This window comes from Trichechus manatus, unplaced genomic scaffold (assembly GCF_000243295.1).
Source record: "Trichechus manatus latirostris isolate Lorelei unplaced genomic scaffold, TriManLat1.0 scaffold00013, whole genome shotgun sequence".
Lineage (NCBI taxonomy): Eukaryota > Metazoa > Chordata > Mammalia > Sirenia > Trichechidae > Trichechus > Trichechus manatus.
In genome coordinates, this window is record NW_004443949.1 from 1338388 (window position 1) to 1350014 (window position 11627).

Here is an 11627-nt window from a genome sequence, read left to right on the forward strand (position 1 = left end):
CCATAAAATTTACAGGAGCCAGTTAAGAGACGACTCGCCCATCAACTAGCTGGTTTCCCGTCACCTCCCATGCAATCAGACACCAGATAGTCAGCATACAGTTGTAGATGAGCATCAAAACTGGCCCAACTTCCTAGATGCTTGTTCACTAAGATTGTAATCTAGGAATAAATTACTCCTCATCTTTTACCATTTGCTCTTTAGATGAAAAAAAAAAACAAACACATACAGACCAATTTTTAAACTTTCTGAATTTCCAACCTATCATGATAAAATTGTTGGCATTAAAAATCATTTTCTTTTTTGAAAACACTCTTTAACTCGACTTTATATTTTGCTTTTGGATTAGCTTACTTAATAAGAACAAAGTTTCAGACTTTTAATTGAAAGACTGATGGTGCACTTGGTCAGGGAAGATGAGTCTTACATAAAAGCGTATGCTGGGTAAATTATATACCTCCCCGTTTGGGAAAGTTAACTCTGAAAGTGTTTATTTTTAAGTCAAGAGAAGGTTTTCTTCTTTTCCCCATCCCCTCTCACCCTCCCACCCCTATGGGAAAAAAAGCTCACTCCTACCTCTTTTCTTAAAAATCTAGGCTTAGGACCTATTCATGCTACATGTCATCTCTGTCACCAACTACTCATTCCGTCCTTGCGCTACTGGTCTGTGTCAAAGAAATTTGGCTGTAACATATTCAGAATAGCTTCATGATGTTTAAAGATTGTTAGGGTTTAATCTATATGACAAAAAATTATACAGATAAAGGAAATGAAACAAGAAAAGAAGGGAGGGAAAAACAAACGATTGGCTTTAAAACAGGACTCATCAAAAACAGCAATGCAAAATTTTAGATTCAAGTCAACAATTTACCTTTTTACTCCCAAGATTTTGTAATAATCTCTTTTCTGCGACTGTTTCAGGAGTCTGTGCGCTTTCTCTAGACCTTCCCGAATCTGCTGGTCATTTTCATTGTGTTCCTGAGCGGTTTCGTAATCCTGAATAGCTGTCAGACAAGTTAGGACAATGCTGTTAAAGGGAACTGAGGCGGAATTCGGTGGCTTATTAGCCCCACTCAGCAAAACTCACTGTGGTGTGTTTGCTCGCTCACCTTCCCCCATGACCTTCCCCACACTTTCGAGGTATTTTAATATGAGCACTTTATTAAAGCAGTCTTACCACTATGAAGACTGACGTGATTATTACATAGGAAGTTAAGACAGTGGCAGATAAAATCTGCATGGTCAGCTGGGGTCCACAGGTCAGAAGAATGAGAGGTTTAGAAAGGGAGCAGGAGGAGCCAGCAGCCATCAGGATACCAGGTCACACACTGGTTTCCACACAAACATTACAAACTTGATCAAAAATGAAAAATGTGCTAATCAAAACAGAAAAACACATACAGTCTTGACTTGGAAAATCCGGTGACAACTCCATACATCTTTTTTTTCATTTTGGATTATTTTAAATACTTAGAAAATACAAGGCCTCCCTTCTGGGAACTTAAATTTCAGAAGTGTTCCCACCATTTCCTGGGATCACCGTGTGTAAACTGTACAACAATGTGGTTTATGTGACACCTTCTTTCCTTCTAGACTCATCTGTTTCCTTCTGGGAGTCTGCAGTTTCGGTACATGCTAGGCAGAGCACCTACACGACCAGCCCCTGAGCGCTGAGTCCTCAATGCCCAGGCACGTTGTACAGAGAGCTGTCCTTTCCCACAGTGACATGCGTTCCCATGAAAATTGGCATTTGATCCCAACAATCCGTTATTTGCATTGTCTGTCCAGGGAGTAAACGGAGAAAATATTTGCATCCAGGGTTCCCAAGACTACCACTTCCAGCTTGGTGATTCGCTAGGACTCACGCTGAAGATACAACAGGATACAAAGCAGAATTGGCAGAGGGAGAAAAGTGCGAAGGATGAAGTCCAGAGAAAAGCAGGCACAAGGTTACAAGAGTCCCCTCCCAACAGAGTCACACTTAATCCCTCCAACAATAAACTGTGACAACACACACGAAATACTGTCTACCTGGAAGCTCACTACTCTTGGCAATGGCTAATCCTGGAGACGGTTTGAAAAGTTATCTTGGGAAGATTAAAATAAGGGTATCTGAGCAGACTGACAAACGCAGTGCACCTGGACTACAAAGAAAAATGAAGCACACCACTCTGGACCCGTACAGCGACTCGTCATCCATCTCAGCAAGAGGAACTCCCCATAGGTTGAATGGACATGGGAAATCGGGTGTAAAGGAGGAGTGTGCCGTCACAGTATAGGGAGAGCGATTAGGGTCACATAACAATGTGGGTATAAATTTTTGTATGAGAGACTAATCTGAAATGTAAACTCTCACTTAAACTACAACAATAAACAAAAAAACATTAAAGGCAAAGTACAAATTACAGTTAATGAATATCAATTAAACAGAAATTATCTGAAAAAGCAGAATTGTAAAACATTTAAAAACATTTCAAATATTTTAAAATTTAAACATTTTTCAAAAATATTTCAGTATCCACTTAGCTGCTAATGTCAAGAATGAGTGTCACGCTGCATACATGTTATATGTAGAACTACATATGTACACGTGAGAGTAAAATCAATTGTTTGATACTGCAACATGTTCCTCAGGCTCCGTGTGTAAGTGTTGCAAACTCAGTACCAATTCATGACTTTATCTAGAACCATGATTTGGAGTGGGAAGAGGTACAATAAAGGAGAAAACTTGGCAGGATGGGGAAGTTGTACATTCGGACTATCTGAGAAGAAAGATTTGTCATGTTAATAATTAATTTGTCTTTTCTCTTACCCTAGCACTCTCTGCTCTGGAAAGCAGCAGCATCTCTGATGTTCACAGTAGTACAACCAACGAACATTCCCAATATTTGCCTGCCTTTTGTTTCAAGGACTTAGGACAAAAGATGTAGAGAAGTATTTCTGAATGGTATTTGTGATGAAATTGAATGTTTAGGGGTACTGTCGTGGATTGAATTGTGTCCCCCCAAAATATCTGTCAACTTGGCTGGGTCATGATTCCCAGTATTGTATGATTGTGTAATCTGATGTGATTTCCTTATGTGTTGTAAACTCTATCACTATGATGAGGTTATACTGATGAGGTTGACAAGACTGGATAGTGTCTTAATCCAGTCTCTTTTGAGATATAAAAGAGAGAAGCAAGCAGAGACACATGGGAACCTCATACCACCAAGAAAGCAGTGCCAGGAGCAGAGCGCGTTCTTCGGACCTGAAGTTCCTGTGCTGAGATGCTCCCAGACCAAGGGAAGACTGATGCATCACAAGGACCTTTCTCCAGAGCCGACAGAGACAGAGCCTTCTCCTGGAGCTGATGCCCTGACTTTGGACTTGTAGCCTACTGGACTGTGAGAGAATACACTTCTCTTTGTAAAGCCATCCGCTTGTGGTATTTCTATTAGAGCAGCCCTGGATGACTAAAACAGATATGGACTGTGCTGACCCACGGTGATGAAACACCCATGTGCTACTCAAAAAAAAAAAAAAAGGAGCTCCATACTTGGACACAAGTTCAGACCCCAAACAGACAACTCAGTGCCCCTATTTCACAGTTTGCTTCCAAAAGCTGCTGTAAGTGCATACGGTTAAAGAAGCACAAGAGGATCTAAACAGTGCTCTGTACAACAGTGATGGCTAAATGTTGGCTAAATCCACAACTGCAAAGTGGATGGACAGAAAATCCATCAACACTATAGGGGAGAAAAGCCCTTCAAGCTTTTATCCTAGCAGTCTACTTTCTGCCTCAATGCAATAATATTAAATATTAGTATTAAACACAAAATATTACCATGGCCCAACCCACAGGGACGTTGGAAAATACTTTTTCTAACTTAGTACACAAACAAAACCATCATCAATAGCAGTGAGGTTTAACTTTGCAATTAATACCCGTAGCATTTGATAATCACAGCCTACTGAATAAATGTACTTTGAAGGAATTTAATAAAAGGGGGTATACACATTTTCAAGTCCCTATGGAGATTCATGGAATTGGCTACATATATTAGGTCAAAATAGAAACAGTAATAAATTCAGAAAAAGGGGGAAGTAAATAAAAACACCACTCTCTCATCACAATGTTAGAATATGCAGATCTGTATGGCTACAGAACTAATCAGAAAAGGGAGGGAAAGGAATATGTAGTAAGTGCTCAACACTGCTAAATCGTTTATATTTCTCATTAATTCATTTTATAAAATTGAATCCTATTATGGATTGAATTGTATCCCCCAGAAATGTGTGCTGTAAATCCTAACCCCTGTACCTGTGGATATAATCCCATCTGGGAATAGGGTGTTAACGAGGTCATGTCAGTGCGGGGTGTGTTCAAATCACAACTTTGATACCCGCAGGTGATACAACCAGGACCACCAAACAACTCTGGGGGGCTCACCCCATTCCCATTACTGTCTGGGTGGAAGACACCCAAGTTACGCAGCAAAGCCCACGTGTCCAGATGTGTAGCTCTGGGAGTCACCTTGGGCAAATTGCTGTGTCTACAGAAGCCCAAGTTTCCTTACACAAAATGGAAATACAACCTGTATCATATGGTGAGTGTAAGGATGAAATGGAAGAATGTACAAAAAAAAAAGAAAAAAAAACCTATAATAATACCAGTAATTGAGTTATTTTCTCCTTATAAGCAATCACCATTACCCCTTGAGAAACTGGAAAAAGAGCAAACTAAGCCCAAAGCTACCAGAGGAAATAAATAATAAAGATTACAGACAAGACAAATGAAATAGAGAACAGAAAAATAGTAGAGAATCAACAAAACCAGAAGTTGATTCTTTGAAAAATCAACAAAATTGACAAAGGAAAAAAGAAAGAAGATGCAAAAATTGAAATTAGAAATTAAAATGGGGATGTTACTACTGACTACACCGAAGTAAAAAGAATTATAATACCATGAACAATTCCATGCCAGCTCATTAGATAATCCAGATAAAATGACCAAGTTCCTAGAAACACACGAACTACCTAAACTGACTGAAGATGAAACTGAAAATCTCAAGAGACCTATAAAAAGTGAAGAGGCTGAATCAGTAATCAAAACCTCCCAAAAAAGAAAAGTCATGAATCATATGGCTTCAGTGGTAAATTCTCCCAAGCATTTCCAGGAGAATTATAACCAATTCTCTTTATGGCGCCTTCACCCTGTGCGTGTCTGGTCTGTTCTCTTACTCAGAAACTAGGTTAAGGACTCACCCTACACTGGTATGATCTCATTAACATAACAAAAGAAAACCATGTTTCCAAACAGGATCACATCCATAGGTACAGGGGCTAGGACTTCAGTAATATTTTAGGGGGGCACAATTCAATCCACAACACTCAAAGCTTCCAAATTCTTAATTATATTCAGGATATCTCTGTAATATATGAGTAGTCAGCCTTAGTGAGGGCCTGGCATAGATTGAACTATGTCCCCCAAAAACTTGACTAGAGCCTCTGTCCGGAGGTGAGATGAGAAGGCAGAGAGGGTCAGGAGTTGGTTGAATGGACACGGGAAATCCGGGGTGGAAAGGAGGAGTGTGCTGTCACAGTATAGGGACAGCTATTAGTCACATAACTGTGTGTATAAATTTTTGCACGAGAGACTAACTTGAATTGTAAACTTTCACTTAAAGTACAATAAAAAAGATAACTTGGCTAGGCCAAGATTCCCAGTATTGTGTGGTTGTCCTCCATTTTATGACCTGATGTAACTGTAATACCTTCCCCTCAGGCTGCCAGATGTGTATGTGGTATGCATAGGCACTTGCCTGAAAATTCCATTATTCTGAGATTCTTTTGTGTTAAAAATGTGTATCTCTAGAAGCCTATCACAAATACAGTCACCTGCTGCAGAACGTCCAGGCAACGCCCGACCACATATATGTCTGTGGTTGCCAAGAGTTCAAAGATCTTGATCAGAGAACAGGATGTAGTGGACGTAGCAAACGCCAGCAGCTTCTCACACACAACCCGTGTCTCTCGTGTCTCCTGTATACAAAGTGACTGCACTGCCAGGCGTATAATGGTACAGTACATATATAACCTATAATACATAGGTCTCGATAGTTATTATAAATGCCTGTGTTACGGGCATACGTATGTACTGAACTGTACTTTCTCTTGTTATTTTAATGGGAACTTTCCCTACATAATATGGTGTTCGCACAACATCCAAATCACATAACGTCTGATTTCACAGAACGTATCCTGGATGTTAAGCGATGCATGACTATCTTAAATTTGATCACTCTTTTCCCAAAATAAAATGTAGTGAGGGCATAAAAGTGCTGATGCAAGAAGGGTAGTGTTAATTCTGAACACAGAATACATCTGTGGAATGGGGCAGGCCAAGGTAGTGTCACAAGGTAGAGTCTAGGATAAGCAAGAGGGCACAAGAGTGTGGGTGCAGGACATCACGTGAAGTCAAAGAAATTTTACCTATTTCACTGTTCTTCCCAGGCCAGCCCTTCATTTAGTGGAAGCAGTAATTAGCTTCTTGGTCTCAGAATTCTGGATAATACTAGTAATACTAAAAAAAACAGTGGGGTCAAATGGAATTAATGCAGCAGTCACAGGCTAGACCAAGAAGCGACCTATTATATACGACGTTGTTTGCATAGAAAAATCTATGCAAATTCCAAAAAATGAGTATAATGGAACCCATTCAGAGGCTTATTAGGAGCACTGTGTTCGGCATTTTTGGAACATCATCTTATTTAACTGTCGCAACAATCCTATGAAATACATCCCATTCTTATCTCTATTTTATGACAAAAATAAAACAGCAGGTTGATTGCGACCACACAGCAAAAATAAATGGCACAGCCAGATTCAAACCCAGGTCTAATTAGAAATTCCTTACTCTTTCCACTATGACCTTATTGTTAAATAACATAAATTAGCTACATTCAGTCATTCAGCAAATATATGAGTGCCTGCTATGTGCCAGGCACAAGTACCTGGGATACATGAGTTGAAAAAGATGCAGGTCCCTACCCTCGCATAGCTTACACTCTAGCAGATACAACTGCTCATCCCATAAGGACACCTCTATCAGCCCTATATTCAAAATAAAGTTTTTAGTATCCCTTCGATGTCAGTTTGTTCCTTCAAAAGCCATTATAAAAAAGTACCAGAGACCTGAAGACTGCCCCCCTTCATTTTGCATGATCTCAGAGGCATCCTTAAACAAGTCTTATTTCCTTACTTTCTATTGAGTGGAACCTTCTAATAGATTTCAAGCCAAAAATTAATAAATATCCATGTTCCATTATTCACTAAACCTACTGCATCTTTATTCATTATATACCTGCCATCATTTTAAACTGCTAATCAGAAAAAAAAGGTAAAATCATTAAACAGAAGAATATGGAAAGCATTCATAATTTTAACTCAGGATTTCAACTAGAGAAATAGTATTCGTTAAGTTCCAGATTTGTTATTCATTTGCATCAGTCACTAAACCTCAGATTCTATTCCAAACAAATCATGGCATCCCTGTCAGTTTTGAAATGCAGGATTTTCTTGTAAATTTAGAGACGTGGCAGCCCACTCTTTCTCAGTGGGGTTGCTTACTTTCCTTACTTGTGACTCAAACACACAACTGACTTTTGTAAAACTATAATTTAGAAGGATTCCCTGTGTACAAATCTAAACCCAAAGAAGACAACTAATATATTCCTATTTTAAAGAAATTCTTTAAACAAGCAAAATTCAAAGATCTATTACATTAAATTAGTATTAGGCATTAGGCATCTTTTTCTTGAAGAGTTAAGCTGTTTCCCTAAAAAGCAAGCAAGGGACAGAAACTGGACGAATGGACATAGGGAACCCAGGGTGGAAAGGGGGAGCATGCTGTCACACTGTGGGGGCTGCAACCAATGTCACAAAACAATATGTGTATAAAAGTTTTTGAATGAGAAATTAACCTGAGCTGTAAACTTTCACCTAAACCACAATAAAATGAAGCAAGTCAGTTTAACATTCAAGTTATAAAGGCATCTTTCAAAAACTAATATTCAGCAGCCTGTATGATTTAACCTTCTTTACAGGTAAGCTTCTTATATTCTTCTGCAGCTTCTCTAATGTCACAGTTGGAGTTAAATAAAGGTTTACATACAGGTGACAAAAGTACTTTTGACAAAGAGTTCCAGAAACCAACTAGGATGCAAAATCCTAAAGTCAAGTCACCGCACTAAGTAGACCCAGTAGCTAAAGGTGTCTTTTATGTAGAATACCCACCTCACTGGAGCATTCTTGCAAATATTAAACCTTATCATTTTGATTGCAGACATTTCAAGCCCCAATCAGACCTTACTGACTACACTACAAAAATGTCCCCTAAATGATAACCAGTCATCATCACTGCCCTGAAAGGGCTGAGGAATAAGATTCTTTTCAAATTGGAGGAAGTAGATAAAAATAAGTAACCAGTTTCCCTTAAAAAAAAAAAGTTTTCAGCATTCAAATATTTCATTTACCTGTAACAGAAAATTACTATTTTAATCTGATTTGAAAAGAAAACTTTGCAGTAAGGTTATAAGGCTCACTTCTTTTTGAAAAACTATCTCATTTAAATGTTCATAACATACTGTCAGATGAAAAAAATCACAAATCAATACATATGAAAGGATTCCATTTTTCAAAAAAATGTATATTACTGCATATGCCTCAGTGATCTTCCAGAAACGAGGATGCTGCCTTTACTCGAGGTCCTGACAACATCTCACAGGAAATGGTTTCAATTTGAACAAAGTAGATCAAGCGGCTATCCTGATGTCACTAATGGGTCGGGGGGTCACAGAGGATCATTTTATATTTAGGTATATATAGCATATATATGTATGCTGTGTGTGTATGTGTAATGTGTATACTTTGTATGTGCACAGGATATACGTATACATACATAAAATATAGAATAATATATATGCTACTGTTGGTTGCTGTCAAGTTGATTCCGACTCATGGCGACCCCACGTGTGCAAGCTAGAACTGCTCCGTAGGGTTTTCAAGGCTGTGACCTTTCAGAAGCAGATCACCAGGCCTATCTTCTGAGGCACCTCTGGGTGGGCTCGAACCGCCAACTCAGCTAGTAGCTGAGTATTTAACTGTATGCGCCACACAGGGACTCTACTATATTATGTACACAGACAAAAGTCTGGAAGGGTATAAATAAAAAATGAACAGTAATTACCTCTGGATTATATAAATATATGTAATTTTAAGTTTCTAATTTGTTATCTGTCTTCTCTAACTTGTCTACAATAGAGAAAGCAAACATTTCTACTTTCATATTCCACTGAACTCTTTCTCGTACGGTACACCACCTGCGTTCCACCAAGGAAAAACAAAGTTCAAGTTCAGTGCCATTTTCTAAATCGTCCACATTTCCAGGTACTCTGGTAAACCAGATCTAGACATAAGGAGTGAAACGTGTACATTTAATCTACATCAACTTTTAGGCACTGCAAGTCAAACTCCTTCAGTATTTACCTTCATCATACATTTCTTCTATTAAATAGGCCTCTGCTCGATCTCTCAGAGCATTCACGTTGTCAGGTTCTATCTGTAAAACTTCAGAACATATTCTAATAGCTTCAACAGGCTTCTCGTCCTAAGAGAAAACGTCAGAAAAGGATTGATGGTTGTTACTCCATATGTTTTTACGGCTCATTTTACAACTGTGAATAAGTCATCTGTCACCTTAGAAAAGCAGTGGCAGATCCTTTCTTTTGAACGAATTGAGTATTCAGAAACACTTGGCTCTGTTTTCATCACAGATTCATATTTGCTGGTCGCATCTGCGTATCTATGAAATGAACAAATCATAATGAGCAACAATGAAATTCTATTTCCAGAGCTACTGAAAAGACCCTCTCCTCTTCACTAAATACTGCTTACTCAAGTCACTGAATGAGCGTAAGCCTTCAAATGCTGTTTTACCTTATTATCTAGTGTAGCGCGGAAGGTGCTATCTGCAATTAAGAGTTAGCAGATAAAACACGTGACCACAGAAGCTGTCCAAGGACAGACTGAAGCATACTTGTGCATACCAAGCAAATCCAAGCTGAGCTCCTTCACAGAAAAACCTTCATGGATTTGAAACCGAGGAAAACCCCTTGTTAAAAAGTCTGACTTAGACCTAGCACTTTCAGCAAAACAGAGACCAAGTTTTATTTCTTGGTTACTTCTCACTTGCATTTCCTATGATTGCCAACATCCACAACTAAGTACAAGGTAGGTGCCTTGCGGAAAGAACCTGCTTAAGTCCCCAACTTTACAACCTTTCTAAGAACAACAGAAGCATTGGTGAAAAGTATTAAATTACTTTCCTCGGTAACGGCAAACTAAAAGCTTTATATGCCATACCCACCCCACTGCCGTGGAGTTGATTCCAACTCATAGCGACCCCATAGGGTTTCCAAGGCTGTAAATCTCTACCGAAGCAGACTGCCACATCTTTCTCCTGCGGAACCGCTGGTGGTTTCCAAATGCCGACCTTTTGGTTACTGTCGATCACTTTAACCACTGCACCACCAGGGCTCCTTCCCTGCCACAGTGGCATATTATTTCCGATGTGCTGCAATCTTCACATTTAAAATGCTGATGCATTAAAACACAGGTTTAAGTATAACATTTCAACTAAAAGCTAGCTCTGCTTCCAGGAAGGTGAAGTAGATGTATTTTCCCAATTCCTCCAGCTAAGTACAATTAAAATCTCTAGACTTTTATATCTCAAAAACTTAAGAAGACTCTGAGAGGTGGAAAGAAGAAGGCAGGCCGACTAGGGACCTCGAGACTCAGGGAACAACATGGTGGGGAGTTCCTGGGGCTTTCTTTTTGCTTTATGTATCTCAGACGTGGAGCTGAAAAGCAGGCAACCCGGCAACGCCAACAAGCTCAGGCCAAGCAAAGAAACAAAAAGCCTGCTGTCTCTAACAAAAGGACCAGGAAAAGGCAGCCTGGCACAGCAGGAAACTCTTGACAATAACCACTACTCAGCCAAACACCACAGAAATAACTGCAGCCCCACCCTTACCCACACCTGCAGAGACTGGGTGGGGAGAGACGTGCACCCTCTCAAGGCTATAAGGAGGTACCCCACCATCCCTACCAAGTAAATGTCAGAGAAGGTCAAGCAGGGAGCCTGGAGTTTCTTCCATACGGACCAAGCCAGCAAGAAGCTCTCCTCCCCTCCCACAGGGTCAGTGGAGACCATGTGAGTGGCCTGAACTCTCACCCACCAAGCAGTGTGAGGAGCTCCCACACTTGAGTGTCTGCCTGTCAGTAACAAGGTGGCACCCCTCCCTACCCCACTGGAACAATGGCAGAAGGAAAAAAACAGCTAAAACTGTTTTAAATAAGATTCAGAGTCTCATAAAAATCAAATGCCCAGAATTCTACCCAAAGCAATTTACAAATACAATGCAATCCCGATCCAAATACCAGCAACATTCTTCAAAGAGATGGAAAAACTAATCATTAAGTTTATATGGAAAGGGAAGAAGCCCCAAATAAGTAAAGCACTACTGAAGAAGAAGAATAAAGTTGGAGGACTCACACTACCTGACTTCAGAACTCACTATACAGCT

The 11627-nt window shown here is 39.6% G+C and overlaps 1 protein-coding gene across 2 annotated transcripts in view; it reads right to left on the bottom strand.

Moving 5' to 3' along the window:
- Positions 1 to 11627, bottom strand: part of DNAJC3 (DnaJ heat shock protein family (Hsp40) member C3) — a 95698-nt gene that overhangs the window by 9315 nt on the left and 74756 nt on the right. For both annotated transcript variants that reach the window (XM_004371390.3, XM_023726686.1), the window contains 3 exons: positions 9739 to 9844; positions 9529 to 9649; positions 872 to 1004 (listed from right to left, as the gene is read on the bottom strand). In XM_004371390.3, coding sequence (XP_004371447.1) covers positions 872 to 1004; positions 9529 to 9649; positions 9739 to 9844 — 360 coding nt within the window. The remainder of the gene's footprint in view (positions 1 to 871; positions 1005 to 9528; positions 9650 to 9738; positions 9845 to 11627) is intronic.